The sequence below is a fragment of the Rosa chinensis genome, chromosome 4 (assembly GCF_002994745.2).
Source record: "Rosa chinensis cultivar Old Blush chromosome 4, RchiOBHm-V2, whole genome shotgun sequence".
NCBI classification, from domain to species: domain Eukaryota; kingdom Viridiplantae; phylum Streptophyta; class Magnoliopsida; order Rosales; family Rosaceae; genus Rosa; species Rosa chinensis.
Genome location: NC_037091.1, coordinates 40119006 through 40138666, shown reverse-complemented (window position 1 = coordinate 40138666; position 19661 = coordinate 40119006). Strand labels below are relative to the sequence as shown.

The window sequence follows — 19661 nt, the reverse complement described above, 5'->3', positions numbered from 1 at the left end:
CTTTCCTTTAGCTTTGCCAATTTTTTTTTTTTTTTGTAAAGATAACGGAAAATTTAACTGCTTGTAACAAAATAAAATATTGGAGCAAACTTGATACACCATTCTGATAGTTATGAAAATTGGTACACCAAAATGTAGAAATACCTAAAATTCATACACCATTTGTGATGTTTTCCCTTTATCTAATAAATAGAAATGTCTTATGCTTATGCTTATGCTTATTGAAACCCTCTCGGAAATGCGTTTGTACCTAAGTCCATGAAACGGCGTCATGTCTAACTTGTGAGATAAAAATGGTGAAATATCTAACTTGCATACAGTGGGAAATCTAGCAGAACCAAAAATGCTATAATGTCTAACTCGAAAGCAATTGGAAATCTAGCAGCTATTTGTCATACCAGCAATTCCAAATGCTCATGTGGATAAAAACCCCATCAAAGCAAGTTAACGTTGCATGGTCCAAACCGTAAATTGAGAGACAAACCAAAAAAAGTCCGAAGACTTGGAAGTAGAGAAGGAATATTGTGATCTTCCAGAGGAATATAATTGATCTTGCAATCTAGCCTAGGTCCTAATTCCAACATTGGTCTTTCCTGCTTCAAAACTTGGGAATTTTATTAATGCAATCAATTGTCACAAACTTGTGAGAATAAAAAGCTTGCGTACTTAAGCATTCCTTACACCGTGTAAGCTATCATCTGCGCGCCCCATCTTAACAATCATAAAAAGCATTTCAAGTCTGTTTCAACAGGGATCAAGCTATTCAGGAAATCATAAAGTAGCAATCCGATTGAATTGAAAAAACAACTTGGCTAATTTATAAATAAGGTTGGCATACAAAATTACGACTATTTTAACCATCAAACACAAAAATGAAGATCATTAGGAAAACAGACTCCACTCAGTTCACAACATTTTCATCTTAAAAGGCAAATGTCTACTGCTCAATACTTGATCGGGGCAATGATCTCTAGATGAGGACCAAGTTTCTCCTCAGCAACCTTTTCTGCTTTGACTCTCAGTTTGTTCAGCTGTTTCTTCCTCTCATATGCAATCTGAGACCTCTCCTTCCTCTTCTTCTCAAGCTCCTGCACATACAACATCAGTGAGCACAGGAAACAGGCTACTAAACAATGTAACGTCAACCTATCAATAATCCAAGAAACAATCTAGCACCATTTAATCTAAGCTAAAACATACAGGATATCACTTCAAACATTTAGCTGATGTTTAAACACAACATGGCAGGAAAGCTAACAGAACATGAGGTCACAATTAAGCTCAATTCATACTCTGAACTCCCAAGAGGCGGGAATAACACAGAAGGAAAAAAAGTTAACTAATGACCCCAGCAAACTAAAGCAAGTTAATAATTAAAAAAAATAGTATCTGACAAGTTAAGGAGCAGTTCTTAACCTATACCACTTGCAGTAGCCCCGTTCTAAGAATGCGATTGAATTGATAAAAAAAAAATCTCTAACATCTTATAGATATACAAATTTGGTCTCTAGTGTTTTGAATTTTGTTTTTTTGTCTGGAACTCATCACTTAGATACAATATACAAAGAGATACAAAAAACACCTATGTAAAATGGTACCTTCAAAGTCAGTTCACTATGACCAAAACCCATCCAAAGGAGGCACATTTTTTAAGTAAAACATTAAAGTGCAAGACCATTTATCCCGTCAAAGTATTGATACAGATTAAGAGCAAAAAGGACATTAAGTAAAATAGAAAAAGCATTAGCACTTACGGTAAAACGAAACAGAGTAGGAAAGAAAAAGTAACCACTATACATGCAGATTGAAGCAATATGAGTATGTATAAAGCATCAACACAACCACAAAACCTCATCATGATGAATTAATAAGAACAACGCACACAATACCATAAGAACTACATGACTGTGCTAACCAAGTACATGCGATGTCAAACGAGTTGAACAATATGACTCAATAAAAATAAAAAAAACAATTACTCTGAAGTAATATCAACGACCGTACAAATTTCAAGAGGTAATCAACCTAAACTAGATATACTTAAGACTACAGTAGAAGCAAGCAAGGAATTTAGCCAATTCTCACCCTGATAGTGTCATAGTGGTTCCATCCAACCTCTGATGAAAGCTTGCCCAACAAACAGTATTTGTGTCCTGCTTGAAGCCTCAAGACCCTGTTGATTTTCAAACCAATAAACCATTAACTAACAGAAAACCGAACACATACAAACGTAACAACACCAAATAACTCCCAAACAAAATCCATTGTGAAAAAAAATCTCACTTGAGAGCATCGGGAATGACCATCCTCTTAATCTTATCATAAGGAGGTGGAATCCCCTCATAGGCCTTCAGACGAGCAAGCGCAGCAGCTCCACGCTTTGTCTTGTGTGGAATCATCCTACAAAAACAAAAACAAATCACATCAACTCTCACATTTTAATCATAAACCAAATCCAAACATCACCTCACAGCGAAATAATCTAATATAAGTATGAAAGAGCTACAGAGCCCTGGTTGATAGCGATTCGAAAACAGTAAAGAAAAGGAGCATTCTTTTTCCGTTGCAATAATTCGGTTTCCAGATAAAAGTAACTGAATGATTGATCAAGCAAACCCTAGCTACACTAGAACCAGCAAAATCACATAGATCAAAAACAGAAAGAGAGAGAGAGTAAAACGACGACGTACCCACGGATTGTGCGCCAGAGGATCTTAGCGGGGGCACGGAAGTGAATGGGGCCGTGAGAGGGCTTGGTGTTCATGCGCTTACGCAAGAACCTCATGTACTTCATCTTCTGCCTGACCAAGCCACCGGAGATGCAGATCTCCTCGCAGCGGACGACGACGACCTTCTGGCCGTTGAGGAGCTCCTTGGCGATGATGGAAGCCAAGCGGCCCAACATGTGGTGACGAGCGTCCACCACCACGCGCTTGGCGCAGATCCCCGACCCGGACACCATTGTTGAAGCTCTGGCTCTCTCTCTTTCTAACCCTAAGCGGCTGCGGAGTGAGAAATGGGGACGGGAGAGTTAGGGTTTTGGGAGGTGTGGTTTATAAAAGAGGGTTATATATGGTGTAGGGTAAGGTTGGCTGGTGCTGGGTGTATGGACCATATGGTGTGGTGTGTAATATTGTAAAGGGTCGCGTGCCTGCTTAGGGGATTTGGGATACGGCCCATTCCAGGTCATGGGATACGATTTTGGCCCTCAAAGGTTGGGCTAGTGACTAGAAGTCTCCTCTGTAACTTTTGTAGTTGTCCAACTACTATTTTTATTCAAATCATCACATAAATTTTCATTATAATACTCAAGTTAGAATAGTCATTGCATACCCTTCTGCTACTATCTATTGACATACTAAAAATTGTGGTGGTTCAACGGTGGTACATAGGGATAGGTCCACTCATTAAACATCTATTACTTAATAAAGTCAGCATATTCAACGATGAACTAGACAACATATAGTAATATGTTAAGTTTAAACAAAAACTAAATTTTCTCGTTGCCCTTAAAACTAGGGTTAGGAGGTTAACAAGGATATCTTGTGGTAACACGTGTTCCTTGTGTTCACCAACCTAGGATTTTGTGAGCTGCTTGAGAGCCTCCCTAATTTGGTTTTTATTTTTATACTAGTGTTTTGTAAGCTGAAAAGTAAATAGAAAATTCTGTAATTAATGTAGGGAAAAAATGAAGGTACGTACTAATTGTTATAAGAGGATTCACTTTGTCCTTTTTGTTTCTTTCTTTAGGAAACTTGTCTTTATATCATTGTGCTTACTAGACTTAAGAAAGTAAAGAAGTTCCATCCTAAAGCCTCAAATATACAAACCAAACTGAACCTACATGTTAGACTTAAAACTCTATTTCCTCATCTTTTGAGACCTCCATGACAATAAAAGATTAAATCAAGCCTTCTCTTCTCCCTCCCTCATTCTCTTGCAACCATATATACCTGAAGATTATTGGGCAACTTTGATTAAGGTAGAATGTTAAAGATTCCAAAACTGAAGAAATAACAAAAAATATAGAGAAGAAGAATCGAGAAAATAATGATTGAAAAATAATTTCTATTGCATTTTCTTTTTGTTTCTGGTTTGGTTTAATTGCTTCACTTCATGGAGGTGACGTCAATTGTTATATATCTTGGTTTCTTTTTATGCTTTTTTTTTTTTTTGTTAGAGTAGGCTATGTTGCTAGCCTGATTTGAGTTTACAGAAATTAATTTTGATAATAGTCCTCCTGTGGTATTATAAATTGCACGATTTATTAAGAAATAGAACGGGGTTCATAAGAGTATCCAAGCTTACAAGATTAATGGTGTTAATTCATGGCTATGACCTGGCTTTTAAGTGATGAGGAAAAATATATTACTAGTAGATGTGGTATTGGAAAAAAGGATACAAAAAAAGGGCAAGATTGGAAGTTTTGTGCAAAGTTTAGAAGGGGAGATTCAAATGCCAATTTAGGAGGTATGAATAAAAGCTTACAAATGATAAATAAGGTCATTTTAACATGTGTTATGTTAGATTAGGTCAAGCATAATAATTTATGTTAATTCAGTTCTCAGCTTCCTCCAATCACCTCCCACACCAATTCAATTCTCCAATCAATCTCTGGCAATTCCGTTGCCGCCTTCTTCTCTACTTGAGAAGATCATCTTCTCTAATGTACTAACTCTTGCAAATAGAGATCTTTCTCTGCCACTAGCATAGCTCTCTCTTCTTCCAAATTCATTTTATCTTCTCTTAATTCTCTTAGGGCTTCCTCATTTCTCTCTAATTTAGTATGTAATCTCCTTTTCTCCTCTTCTGAACTGAGTTTATCTCCCCTTAGTTTTCTAAGTTCTCCCTCCCTTTTCTCTATCTCTGTTTCTAGCCTCCTTTTCTCTTTTTTCAAACTTGTTCCCATCATCTCTTTCTCTTTAACACTCTCATCTTCACCAAGCTCTTTCAGTTTAACAGTCTCATCTTCAGAAGGGCCCTCGGATTCTGAATCATCATCTTCATCTGTTTTAACCCATTTGAACAATTTCTGAATGAAAAAGTAATAATATGTCAGTGAATTTAACTGTGACATGCTTAAACTGTCTCCAGACATGCATTTTGACATTTACTATGACATGCACTGTGACATGTACTGTGACATGAACTATCACTTCAAATTACACAATATGAATTCACTGTTCATGTCACCATTTATTGGTTCATGTCACAGATTATTGTTCCATGTCACAGTTCATATCATAGTATGTCGCTGAACATGTCACTTTTCGAAGCTCCAGGTGTCAACTTCATTAAAGAAATCAAAGCTAATGAAAGCTTTGCTTTCTTTAATGAAGTGTGTGTCTATATATATATATATATATATATATATATATATATATATATATATATATATATATATATGCGCTTCCTTATAACCACCACACATTACATACCCTTTTATCCTACAACTCCAAGAGATCATATTTCTTTTGGGCATTTCATCGAACATCTCTCGTGCAGCATCAATCAAACCCACTTTCACATACGCATCTATGATCGAATTCCAAGATGGCAAATCTAGTTGGGTAATTTCATCAAACACTTGGCATGCAAGCATCAAATTACCACAAGCTTAGTACATGTGAATGAGATAGGTTTGGACAAAGGGATCCTGATCAAACCCGAAGAGAAAGACTTGGGCATGGATTCGTTTTCCTAATTAGAGGTAAGGAATGGCTTTGAAGAACTATAGGAGGAAAGGGAAGGTGTAGTTATCGAGCTCGGGTTGTTGTCAACCTCTGATACATGTTCAACATCGGGTGAAGTTGGGAGATGGTAGAGCTTCTTAGTCAAAGCATCAAGGTCTTGGTAGGGGTTGTTGAGCTTCGTGGCGGCAGCGGTGATCTAATCATCGACGACAGTGGTGGGTTTGGTTGAATCAGCCATGATCAAATTATAGAGAAAAGGGAATCTGGGTTTTGGTGAATATAACAGTGTATTTGGCTTAAGGTAGCATTGGAATCAAATTTGATATTAGGTGGACTAATTCAACATAAATTCAAAAATTTATGAATTGAATTAGGATCCTAGATAACTTGCACCTAATTTATCATTTGATTATCTAATATGGATTTTTTTTTATCATTTATCATTTTTTAATTAAAAAAAATATTAATTCAAAAGTGTTTTTGGGTCTCTGAAAAGTAATGCCAAATAGGCCGATATCATCCACTGACTTGAAAAACGCTTTAAACAATAAACCTTTAGAAGTTCCATGTAAACCTTTAGTAGTTCCTGCACAAAAGTTAGTGCTCAATTTAAAACTCTATCAATGTAGTAAGAATAAGTAAGGATCGTTCTCAACTGGGGATTAGGGTCTTATTAATTCCTGAAAAATAAAACGTTAGACAAATAAAAAATACATTATTCACATTATTTACGAAAATACAAGTGATGGGGATTTAGGATTTATTTTCTAATGTAACAACTAATTAAATATATACATGTGACACATCAAAACACAGAATTAAATAGAGATAAATGAATGAAATGACATTAGATAGAATTAACTACTATTAACACGTTGGCAAGGTTTCAAACATCAAATCCGGCGTCGAGGGTTGAGAAGGTGGGATGCAGCGGTGGAATCCCGCGTCGAGGGTTGAGACGGTGGGATGTAGCGATGGGATCCGGCGACTGCTTCGATGCTGTGTGCAGCTTGGGAGGCTGAGGTGAACATTGGGCTTGGGTCACATCATCCTGTTGGGCCTTGTGGATCACTCTTCTTTGGGCTGCCTTTGGGCTTCTATGGTGGGTTAGGGTTTTGCTCTCAGCCCATCCCTATGTTTTTAGTTTGTGCAATTACAATAAAGTTCCTTGTATTAGGAACACTCTATATACTTCTAGCACCTCTGGAGTAGTATTAAAAGAGGGTATCCGCTATCTCTACGTATTTAAATGTCTAATGAGTAGGACTATATGTATGTACCACTTGTGGATACTACCACTAGCTTCTTGTCTGTCTATAAATGGCAGCGGAAGGGTATGTAACGGCCTATTCTGGTTTGTAATGAATATATTATTTCGCCCTCGTGGCTTTACTAAAAAAAGCATCAAATCAAGAATCAAAATATGTCATATCATAGAATCAATCAAGAACAAAGATGAATGCATACAAAGTTCTTTTTACTTCCCTTAATTAAATTAACTAGATGAACTCACCATAATTAACCATATAAAGCATGCAATTAGTTTTTGTAGCTAATCACTAACAAAAACACTTTCAACGCATAAATCACAATGGAAGTTTGATCAATTCAAGCTAAAAACACAAATTAGAACGCTAATCAAGCATGCAAGACTCATTGTTAATTTACCTAAGTAATTTTAGGTTTTCCACTTTAATTATCAAAGCCTAGAATGCTAGCACCTTAATATGGATTCAATTACATGTTCATCAATCAAAGTATTCATCCAAAGATCAATTAACACATAAAAGATTGGATTGAAGCTCAAAATTAATAATCATGCTCAACATATAAGAAATCACAATTTTCTATTTTGAAAACCTAAAACCTAAAACATGCTTCATAGTATTCGAAAACTACATATCTAAAATCAACACTTCATCCACCATAGAAGTCACAAATCATAATCCAAAAACATAAAACCGAATAGCAATTTAATTAAAACCCGAAATAGTTTTACATAACAAGACATAAAACAAAGTATGGTGTTCATGGTTACACTTTTTGATCTTCAAGGATGCAAGAAACTTCAAAAGGTGGTGGAATGGATGAGGATCATGGCAAGGATACTTAAATGGAAATGGAGGATGCTCACAGCCTTGAACTTTGGATTGTTGAATGGTTGCCGAAACTTTGGAGGAGAAGGGGAAGTGTTTGTGGCTTTTGATTATGAATTTTGTGGTCTGTAGAATGTCTTCACAAACCTCCCTATATATAGTGCACGGCAATGACTAGGGTTTCCTAGGATTTCTCTTCTTCTGCATCATTCGACCAATGAAAATATTCCTTGAGAATTGGAGAGCAAGTCACATTTGTCATGGCCGAAATCTTCAATGCACCTAGACCCTATTTCGGCCTCCTTGTATGTAGAATGGAATTAGGAATCCGATTTCAATATTTATTCCCCTATTTTCTTTTCCAAAATTCCATAGAAATTCAAAACTATCCCAAATTGGTCTTTGCCGAAATTTCCTTGTATTTTCCTTTAATTCTCACAGCAAAAAGCAAGCAATATTGGATTAAGACTCCTCCAAGATGACATATATGATTCTAGAGACTCATGTGCAAGTCACATGCTTCAATCTTTGGGCCAGGTTTCTCAAATGGGTCAATTCGAAAGTCCATGTCATGTGTTTGCCAAAAATATTCATTTAGTCTAGAACATTCTTGAGCTATCTTGAGTCATCTTGAACCCACAGCATCTCCTAGTCTCACCAGGTCTCCTAGCTAGTAGCATCAGGACTCCTAGTGTGATCAGGTTTCCTAGTCCAACTGGGACTCTGTCATTTCTCATTTCCGAACATCATTTTTCTGAGCTCAATCCTAGTTGAGTTAGGATTCCTAGTCCAACTGGGACTCCTTTTCCTTGTAGAACTAGGAAAACTTCATTTCTCCATTTCTTCTCATTTATGCGCCACATTTCGGCCTTGCCTTCCATTTCTAGACTCAAAACTACCTAAAAACACAAAATAAGTTAGAAATGATATTGTTAAGGAAATAGCTAAGCAAAATGTATAGAGAAATGCACTAAAAATATAGTCAATATTAGTCTCACCATTCACCCCAAGATGGTCGACTCTACCAGAAACACTCGAATCGAGCGAGTCTCTAGCCAGGGAATCTGAGAGAGATGACAAACAGAACAAGATATCTTCAGTCTCCTCCACCAATCAAACAGCATCGTCGCCACCATCACAGAAGCGACGATAGCTCTAGAAGAGAGAAAGAAAGGAAAAGGGAGAGGAGAAAGAAACGACGAAGTAAGAGAGGCGAGGTGAAGCAAATCGAAGACGAAGAAGAAGAAGAAGAAGAGGGACTATGACTCCGATTCGGGGTCTTCGAGTGGTGGCAATGATTTTGAGCCGGAGAGGAGTCTGGTTGAGCCACGAGAGGTTTTGCGAGACGGTAGAGGTTACGAAGAACTTGGGGTCATTCACTAACACCCTTCGTATCTTCCTCCTCTACATCTAAAAACATTCATTAGTTTCTCCAAAGATTGCTCCATTTCCTTCTTTGCATGTCTAAAGCTACCTGGGCTTTTCCTTGGTGAAAAATTTAGATTTAAAGTTGTTGAAGAAAGCAAAATGAGTTTTTAGATCATACCAAATCTTGTTTCTTTTTTATCCAGTTGAAATGCTTGTTAATTTTTGGGATGAGGGTTAGAGATTCAATGTGGGTTTTCAAATTTTTGATATTTCAGCTCAAGTCAAAGTCTTTAGCTTTTGAATGCAAATTAATGGTTTTATGCATATGGGTATTTGTCAATATAGGCCAGGATGTTAGATTGTTAGTTGTAGAAGGTCAAAGTTTAGTTTACTTGAGCAAAGCATGGACTTTTGGTTTGATTGATATGGGTCAGAGATCATAAACTTAACAAGCTGCTGATTTTGCATTGTTTTGTTTCATTGGATTTAGCTAGAACAAAATCCCAGAAGAAGAAGAAGAAGAAAACGAAGAAGAAGAAGAAGAAGAAGAGAAGAAAGAAAAAATTAATTAACAAAAGAAAAAGGTAAATCGGTCATTAAATTTTTTTTTTATCTCCACGTGCTTGCCACATCATCAATTTGACGAAGCCGTTACAGAAATTGGACGGACGTATCACGTCGATATCAAAATAAGACTTCAGATATCACATTGGTATAATTGATTGAGAGTTTGGGTATCAAATTGACCTTAACACTAAAATTTGGACACTGATGCTGAATTTTTCTCAAGAAAATAATATATATTGATGATTTAATAATTATTTTCCATGTTTGATAAAAATTATTAATGAAATTGTGTATTAGATAAGATTTCCTCTCTTAGCCCTAGTGCCGCGAGAGAGTGACTACTTCACCAAAGAGTTCCTGTTTGGCAACGACTAATAGTAGCTCCAGTGTTGCCGCATTGCCATTGGGTTGGCTGCCGGATGGGTACATCATTTGCCCTGGGTTCTGGGATAGATGGCTTGAAGATAATTGTGGTAGGTCACTCTTGATCTGGTTCGAAGCTTCTCTGCTGCAAGTTTGGGCTTAGGCATCGACGCAAGGGCGGTAACTGGCGTTGGGGTTGGATTGGAGACCGATCCAATTCTGTTCCGGAAGGCGACAGCGGCAGCAACAAGGTGGTATCAAGGAAGTTGTCTTGCAACTCCAAGCGCGCTGGTTCTTTTCCAACTCCAGTTGGATTTGGACTATTGCACAGGGCTACAGTGACGTCTTCAGTGCGATGGAGTCATGACGGCGTGGTCGCAGTCTTATGGCATAGGGACGGCAACAATCAGCGCGCAAGTCACGGTGAGGTTGCACTTGTGCTGGGAGGAGGTGAATTTAGATCGGGCTTGGGCTCGGCCATCACTTTGGCTTTGGGCTTTTATCCCCTTAGGCTAGTGGGCTGTTAATTGGATAATTTTTTCTTTCTAGCTTGTAACTCCCTATTTTGTTATGGGAACCTATGTTAGTAGTTTGCTGGTCTATTTTCAATAATTCTCTAGTGTTTACAAACCTATGCCCTCTATGTGCCTTTAGTGAATCTTCTGGAGTGGTACCGAAAGAAGAGATCCATTTTTTGATATGTTTGATGTCTAATAAGTGGTCTAGTTCTACGTACTATTAATCTATTATGGGTACTAACACATCTTCATGTCTGTCTGTCAGATAGCGGAATGATATATAATGACCATTTTGGCTTGAGATGAATAATTTTTTTTATTAAAAAAAAAAAATACTGAAATTGTAAAAATTATAATTTCTCGATATAGCTTTTACATTAATAGTACGCTCACCTTTTTTTTATTTTTTTTTATGAGATTTTTCGATTTCATTTGGTTCGCGTAAAGAAAAGTTTTTCATTTGTTTTTTTTTATGAATTTTTCGTTTTGGTGTTTGAAAATACTTAGGAGAAATTGTTGAAAGATTCGTAAGTAAAACAATAAGATAATAAAACCACAAAGAAATAGTAAGGGAAAATGAACGAATCCCTTCAGAGTATGAGAGACTTCACTCCCTCCCAGTTTTCCTTCTTCTACAGATTCTAATATGAAACACGTACAAAAAACGACTGAATTTTCTTTTCCATACTCTCAAATCCTCCAACAAAACAATGTACATTGTCGGTACGTTGACCTTTCTCTCCAAATCATTGTCCATATGCCACCGTCTATACCTTGGAAATTAAGTTGTCAGTACTGGACTTGAAAGCTAGAGAAGCCAAGAAAACCCACATGGGTCAAACCTGAGTGAGACAAATTAATATGAGTAATCAAACATGAATGATTGAACATGAACACAACAAAAGGATCGAGAGGTAGTGATGGATATTAATTGGATGATGAAGCATCAGTAGAAATCCAAAAGACTAAGGGACCTCTAAACAAGCATGCAGCCGAATGCCACCAGAAGAGTACATCTCTGACATGTCAACGACCCCCGGCAGCAGAGCTGGTATACAGTACCAGTTGACCTTCCACAACTCGGAAGCCAAATTATTTTCATCAAAAGTCAAATAAACGTACCCACCGATCCATCACAGAAGTTGTCTCCATATCTAAGCTGGCTAAGCTTCCCCTTCCCCACAAGAGAAAGAAGCATGTGGATTTTAGCAGCTCCTTCAATTCATCCCATCATTGTTCGTTATATGGGGAAGAAAACACAGAAGGAAAGGGAATCAAATGCAGGAAATAGTGACCGAAAAAATGAAAAGTACTAAACAGATCGACGTTGACTAGATTGTCCGATCGGACCACATTAACTGTCAAATTTAGGATACTCATGATCAAGAACTCAACTAAGGTGATAGGATACACTAGCCTCCAGCAGTTATGTATTACACTATTAATCCATGAAGGTAATAATTTGCTCGTTTTGGGGTGAAAATGATGCTAGCTTTTTCGAGGAAAACGACATTTTTAATCTCACTCTATATATTCAATGATGTTAATGAAAATTAAACATGTGACCACCACAATATCTATTATTCCAGAGAATTAACCAACCTATTATAGTTCACCAACACTAAATACATTTATCGATTTCATTGCTAATTAACCACATTTTCCAAATAGTTAATACAAAGAAGATTTACCAAGTCGAATAATTTAATCACTAGATCGATGCAGGTGGACCGAAGCTTTGATTTGTTTGTTTCAAGATTATTATTCCTATTAACCACACCAATGATCGAAGAAAAAGAAACTAGACTAACAATGTGGAAGATCAATCGGAATACATATAATTTCATTACAAACACAAAATAAGAGGACATATGTATCTAGCTAACTTGCTAGCTAGTGAGGAGAATATTCGAAGTTTTTATACCCGCTGCAGGTTAATTTAACAATAGCTACCTGCAGAGACCTCTTACAATCGCTAAAAGCTTTGAATGTTTTTTTTCTTTATTTGTTTTCTACAATACAAATAGAGAATCGAGCTATAGCTCATCAAGTCATCATCATCATATATATGTATCACATGCTGGCTGTGTTTGCATGAATAAAGCTGAATATCTGCTGAACCGAACTTGCTATATCTTCAGCCGTGAACCTCGATTCACTTGCAACCTGCTCAACATATATCACGTACATTCATTAAATACAAGTAATCAGCTGGATATAAGTACAAACATATACATAGATGTATATAAGTACATACCTTAAAGCAATATAGAACAGTTTGTTCGATGGTGGTGATGTTAGTGTGAAGAATTTTAAGCTGCAAATCTTCAAGGGCAGCAATGGCCTTAATGAGCTGGCCCGGTCTTCTCTGAGAAAGAATCTTAATCATGGCATCACCCCCTAAAACCTTCACTTCAACATCTGCGAAGCACGACTTGATCTCGGCAGTTTCTTCGCGGAGCCCCGTTTCAAAGTCCACAAACTTGATTGGATCATTTGGATTAAGAGGCAGATTAGGAGCCGGAAAGAACGGCACACCACCACCGCCTTGATGATCTGGCTGTGAAGGTAGCACCGCCATATTAGCCGCCGCAGTAGGGTCAGCTCCCACTTGTCTCGGAGGAGGCGCTTCACCTAAGAGCCTTCTCCGCTTCTGTGATTCCAAGCACTGCAGGAGCTGCTCCAATTCTCTAACAAAGTCTATGGCTCCTCCAATAATAGAAGCTTGATCCCCCTATAATTGTTAAAAGGCAAAAGCAATTAATTTAAGTGCAGAGACTAAAATAGTACATATTCAAAAGGTTAAGAATTCCAAGGTACACGTACCCTTTGTACATATGAACCGGGCATGAGGGACCTGAGCACTCGAAGATGCTCATTCATTTGCTTCCTTCGGTTCCTCTCAACGGCGATGTGAGTCATCCTCTGGCTCTCAACTTCCTGACTCGTCTTAGTACTTCTTGGTCTTTTCCTCTTGTTCTTTGGCAGCTCCGGTAGTCCTCCTCTAGGGTTTGGAACACCATCTCCAAGAAACCGGAGCTGCACCGAATTAGTACTACCCGAAACCCCTCGAGTTTCCTCTTCTTCCCCGGACTTTGTAAATCTCTCTTCCTGATGACTGTCTGGTCCATCCTGCCGCGGAAGCATCAGAGACTGATCGTCATCGTCGTCCAACTTGTCGTTCAAAACCGGAAACTTGAGGAAGTAAACCGGGTCAATCCCGGATTCTTCTTCTGAGATCTTGGTTTGGTTTAAGGCTAGTTTGGGTCCAAAATCGGCAAACTGCATCACGTCGGCGAAGCTCAGCTTATCAAAAGAAGTAGTTGAAGCACCACTAAACCCTGCCGGAGGAGGATGTTGCGTCTGCTGTGGCTGTTGATGTTGAAGTTGAAGCTGATCATGGTGATGATCATTCATCAAGTAATTGATCATTCCATTGTTGTTGTTTTCGTGACTCGAAGAAGTCAGGTCGACATGGGATGAGTTCATCTGCTGCTGCTGCTGATCTTCATCATGATGATGATCTAAGGTGTAATCCAGACCGTTAAAATTAGTTGGCAGGAAAGCAGCCTGCAATAGTTCATAACTATTAGTAGAGCAAACATGGATCATGATGATCAATCAATGAGAGGGAAGACAAGATTCGTCAACGAAAAGCTTAATTTTGTACCGAGTAGTTGTTCTCTTCCTTCTCCATATATAGGGAAACTACTTTAATCGAAAACCCTAAGCAAGACGAGCTGAATTGGCATGCAACGACAAACCCTAGTGAAAATTAGCGACAGGTTGGGCCCTGTACCTGAAACAGCAGTGATCTAACTAAAGTCAATGCATGAAATTACAGGCAGTAAATAGAGAAACAAATCAATAAAAATAATTGTTTGGAGAGGATGATAAAGACAAAGTTTGATAACTCTGAGAGAGGACAAACCTGATTGCAGTAGTAGAGTCAATTACATATGTAAAAGACAGAGATGGAGCTGGCCGTGAAAATGAAGAGGGATCCAACAACTCTGCCTGAGCTGAAATCTAAGAGAAGGCATGGATACGTGGTCGAGTTGTATCGATATATGTAGAGGGCCAGGGTTGCCGTATGATGTGTTTGTTTCTGAGAGAGAGAGAGAGAGGAGCCTGTTGGGATTAATATTGAGAGTCACAGTTTCACCTCTCACTTTCACAGCGTCTCTCCCTTTAATTAATGGGTGTCACATGCGGTGCTAACTGAAGCGGCTCTAACGATAGCCTCCCCCATGACCCTTATTATTGAAGGCTCCCGATCAGCGCTTGTGATTCAACATTTTTACATTTCAACTTTCAACTTTTCAATAACTCGATCGATTACGGAATTCGTGATCTTTAAGCTCCTTTTTCTAATCAGCAACTCTCAGTTATATACTTAAAAAAATAAAAATGGAAATTATTTTATTTCCTAAATTTGGTCCATTTATACTCTAACCTTACAATAGTTAAATTTTTTTTTTTTTGACTTTGTCAAGGGGAACCCAAAGGCTTCCTAGGTCCAAAATAAACCCATTCGGCGCATGTGAAATGCTCCAACTGTGCATTGCAGCACAGTGTCTGGCCACTTTGACAGCTTCGGGGTTCGAACCTAGGTTGGGGAGCACACCCAATTAGGCAAGAACCACTAGGCCACTTGCAGTGGTTACAATAGTTAAAATTGACATAGATGGAAACCATTTATTTTCGTTAGCAGGTGTGTGACACTGATACAAAAAGGAATAATAAAAAAAAAGTAATATGACACTTATATGTTCCATTTGTTTGTTAATATTCCTACCAACTAGGGCTATCAATTTCAACATGACCCAATAACACAACCTAAAATTCGCACGAACTTGTTTGGCTCCAAAAACCAATCTAGTGTGCAAACAGTCTCTTTTGAGTGCACAGGCGTGCCAGTACCGTGGGGTGCAGTCGTCGGGGCGTCCCTTTACCTGATTTCTTCTCAAACGCTGTAGACGAGGAGAGCACCAACCTCGTCACTGGGTTCTTTTTTATGCCTTTCGGAAAATAACTTCTTGCCCTACGGATAAGGGCTTGTGGTGTGATCTCTTGCGTCACCGAGTCGATACTTAGTATTATAGACTAAGCAGAGTAATCACCGGGAAGTAGGAGAAAGCACGGGTTTTGCTAAAGAGTGACTTTAGTTTCGCTGGGTTCCGAGAGCGTTACCCTTGTTTCGCTGGTTTTCAACTAGGTTGAAGGTCGGTTTGCTCCGAAGAGACTTTGATAATCGTTGAGATTGATTGATTGAAGAGTTGTGTCCTTGAAACCTGGTATTTGTACCTTAGGGTTTCGACTGTTCCTTGACATAGAAGGATTATTGATTGAAAATTCCTAATTGGTCTCTGCTACTTGACTCTTATAAGGGCTCGCTTTCCTCATGAATCTCGGAATGGGTGGAGCTGTAACCTAAACCCAAAGTAGACTTAATTTTGGGCCGCAGGCATCAGCCCACCACACTAAACCCCCTCAAGAGATCTTGCCAAAATACTTTTGGGCTTAAACATTGCCCCCAGGCCTTGAGATCAGGCCCGCAAAATGTAACTGATCGAAGGGGACTTAAGCGACACGACTTGTGATAGAAACGAGGCCATAAATGTGGGTTTGCGTCTGCTCATGCTAAACGTCTTTTCGTAGCATCGTTTCCCTCATAAAATTCTTTATGTAAATCTTGTCGCAAATTCAGATCTGTCACATCAGAAACCCCTCTAGTCTCTTAAACCCAGAAAACACTTCTTGTTCCACACTAACTTCTTCAGAGAAACCCAGAAATGGCTCCACCTAAGAAAATCATCATCGATCAAGAGGAAGAAACCACCGAGGAGGCTGCCCATGCTTGGGGAACCTAGATTGGTGCCTTTGCTTCGCCCGTACCATCATCCAGAGACCCTTGCTACTCAGTTTCCCCAATTCTCAGGTCGGACTGGGTCCCACCCCGCGAAAATCCATTCCAGAAGACGCCATTGCTCTATATGGCCTGCTGATTCGCCGTCCCATCCCAGTCTTCCGGAGGACTCCAGGAGATTTTAGTAGCTAGGGCCAGCGTTAGTACAAAGCCAAAATAGGGTTTTTGCCTACGATTAGCGCAGAGGAACTCACCTGGTATCGTGAAGTTCGAGCAAGGGATCTGACCCGCTGGGATGCTACAGGTATTACCCACACCATTGATCTGTGCTTCCAACTCCTTAGCGATGGCAATCGTTTGCTGCTGGCCGCTATTCTTTGTTTCTAGAATATTGCCAACAACACTTTTGATTTCAGGTTCGGCCAGATGAGCATAACATTGTTGGACATTCTCACCATCACGGGGCTACCTATCGACGACGAGCCCTATGTGCATGGTCAGTTCGACGCCGTCGAATTCTCTTCGCAAATGATTCAAACCGGTCGTGGCCACCACAGCTGCTCCTACCCTCTATGGAGAACTCACTACTGCGGAGAACGCAACGCGACTGGTGGCATTGCCTTCTTGGAATACTGGCTCTGCAAATTCATTTTCTGCACTTCCTCTAACAAGCCCAATAGTCCTTGGGCTTCTCTGGCCACGGCCCTCTACAACGGCAACCGTGTAGGCCTTGGACAACCTGTACTGGGAGCGCTATATCGCACCCTCTACCAGGCCACTATGCATCCCTTTGAAGTTAATATTTCTGGCCCATTCTGGATCCTAGACTTCTGGATACAATTCTACTTCCCTCACTTCCGCCAGCTAGACATCCCAAAGTTTCCACCGGCTGACGCGCTTCTAGGTCGATGGCTCTGCTGCGGGGAAATGTACACCTCCCCTCCTTACTCTGAGTGCTTTTCATATCTGTACCTCCTAGATGAGAAACCAGACTCAGACCTGGTACTCAACCGAAGATTTCCACCTCCTCTTGAACATGGCTTCTTTCTTGGGGATCCTGAATATAGCGATCGCGCGCGCTTGGCCTTTCACAGCGCGATCTCCTGCTCAGACATCAGACTCGCAGCTGACGACATCAGTTACGAGCTCTGCTCCCCCAATCACTTTGCTCGATAACTCGGGTTAGCCCAGTTAGTGCCTTTCCCTGTCTATGATGCTTGGAATTATCTGTTCGTCAGAAATACCACGACAATCTGCACGAGAGTGCGGCCTGTAACTGGAGGTCTTATGTTTCTGGCAGTTAAAGTAAACCTTTTGGTAAGGGTTTCCGCTCGACTTCTCAATGGTGGCGATCGTGAAGAAACGCTATGCGGATCCCACCAGGCGTGCCAAAATGTTTGGCTCCAAAAATCAGTCTGGTGTGCAAACAGTCTCTTTTGAGTGCGCAGGCGTGCCAGCACCGTGGGGTGCAGTCGTCGGGGCGTCCCTTGACCTGACTTCTTCTCAAACGCTGTGGACGAAGAGAACACCAACCTCGTCACCGAGTTCTTTTCTATACCTTTCGGAAAAGGACTTCTTGCCTTACGAATAAGGGCTTCTGGTGTGATCTCTTGCATCACCGAGTCAATACTTAGTATTGTAGACTAAGCAGAGCAATCATCGGGAAGTAAGAGAAAGTACAGGTTTTGCTAAAGCGTGACTTTAGCGTCACTGGGTTGCGAGGGAGTTACCCTTGCTTTGCTGTTTTTCAACTAGGCTGAAGGTAGGTTTGCTCCGGAGAGACTTTGATAATCGTTGAGATTGATTAATTGAATAGTTGTGTCTTGTTGTGTCCTTGAAACCTGATATTTTTACCTTAGGGTTTCGACTGTTCCTTGACATAGAAGGATTATTGATTGAAGATTCCTAATTGGTCTATGCTACTTGACTCCTATAAGAGCTCGCTTTCCTCATGGATCTCGGAATGGGTGGAGCTGTAACCCAAACCCAAGTAGACTTAATTTTGGGCCGCAGGCATCGGCCCACCACGCTAAATCCCCTCAAGGGATCTTGCCAAAATACTTTTGGGCTCAAACAGAACTAAAACATCCTGTTCAAGCCATACGATTAAAAAGTTGGTCATTACATTTCAACCTATCAAGACCCATTTCATAAACGGGTCATTTTCATGTCAACTCGCTAATACGAAATCAACCTGTGTGTCCTGTTTATTAAAATGATCAAGTTCGGTTGTATGAAATTCATATAAATAATTATTTAAATATTTAGGGGTTTAACGTCTTAAATGTATTAATCGGTGAAGTTATGAACTATTATTTTAAGATTTCACTCAATATTTTTTAAATTAAATATTGTAAATGAGTCAAGTGCTGCCCAGTTTCATATGGTTTAAATATGTCATCGAATTCTACCCAAAACGACTTGTTTAATAAACGGGTGGGTGGGTGATCGCGAGTAACCTGTTTAATAAATAGATTGAGTTTGGATTTGTATATTTGACAAGATTATTAAATGGGTGAGTTTGGGTTTGTCTATTGTGACACGTTTAATATCTTGACACGACACAAACCCGACACGATCCGACCCAATGATATATCCGACCTATTGACAACCCTACAGTACCAACCACGACAAATTATAAATCAAAAAAATTACAATAAGTTTCAGAACATTTTAGAAGAAGAAAATTGGAAAAAGCTTGAAGAAGTGGCTGAAAAATCCCTAATTTGACAAAGACGGTAAATTGATGAAATTATGGATGAAAAATCTCTAGCTTGACAGAATTATTAATAAAAATCTAGTTTGACAGAGGGTATAAATTGACGTCAAGTAAATTGTGCTAATTGTCGCAAATTGAGCGATAGATCTACAACTATGATCAAATTCAAGAAGTATATTAGTAATTCAGCATTAATTATATTAAGGTTAGACCTCAAACCTTTAAAATCTCAGAAAAGTTCCTTAAAAAAAAAAAAATATATATATATATATATATATATATCTATACTATTATTAAGAGAAGAGAGCTTGCTCTCTAAAACAAATTTTTTTTACCAATATGACCTTTATATATTAAAATATTATGAAATATAATTAATCAATATGGATAATATAGTAAATTGTAAAATAAAAGAATAAAAATATTAAAAAAAAGCAGAAAATGTGGTAGTTATACAAAAAATTTTCT

The 19661-nt window shown here is 39.0% G+C and overlaps 2 protein-coding genes across 3 annotated transcripts; both read right to left on the bottom strand.

Annotated features, from left to right (window-relative positions):
* Window positions 1-726: 726 nt before the first annotated feature.
* On the bottom strand, window positions 727-3054 carry LOC112200535 (60S ribosomal protein L13a-4). The gene is made up of 4 exons (XM_024341571.2): window positions 2691-3054; window positions 2284-2400; window positions 2086-2173; window positions 727-1088 (listed from the first exon to the last, which is right to left on the bottom strand). The coding sequence occupies exons 1-4, from the start codon at window positions 2960-2962 to the stop codon at window positions 945-947; spliced, it is 621 nt and encodes a 206-aa protein (XP_024197339.1). The 5' UTR covers window positions 2963-3054; the 3' UTR covers window positions 727-944.
* Window positions 3055-12419: 9365 nt separating this feature from the next.
* On the bottom strand, window positions 12420-14894 carry LOC112198418 (transcription factor FAMA). Of its 2 annotated transcripts, none has more exons than XM_040518927.1 (5): window positions 14537-14894; window positions 14276-14420; window positions 13432-14175; window positions 12863-13339; window positions 12420-12771 (listed from the first exon to the last, which is right to left on the bottom strand). In XM_040518927.1, exons 2-5 carry the CDS (start codon window positions 14300-14302, stop codon window positions 12679-12681), a joined length of 1341 nt encoding a protein of 446 aa, XP_040374861.1. In that variant the 5' UTR covers window positions 14303-14420; window positions 14537-14894; the 3' UTR covers window positions 12420-12678. The 2 variants fall into 2 exon arrangements, with proteins under 2 accessions (XP_040374861.1, XP_024195310.1); XM_024339542.2 differs by having other exon boundaries at window positions 14276-14404; window positions 14537-14893.
* Between the last annotated feature and the right edge of the window lie 4767 nt (window positions 14895-19661).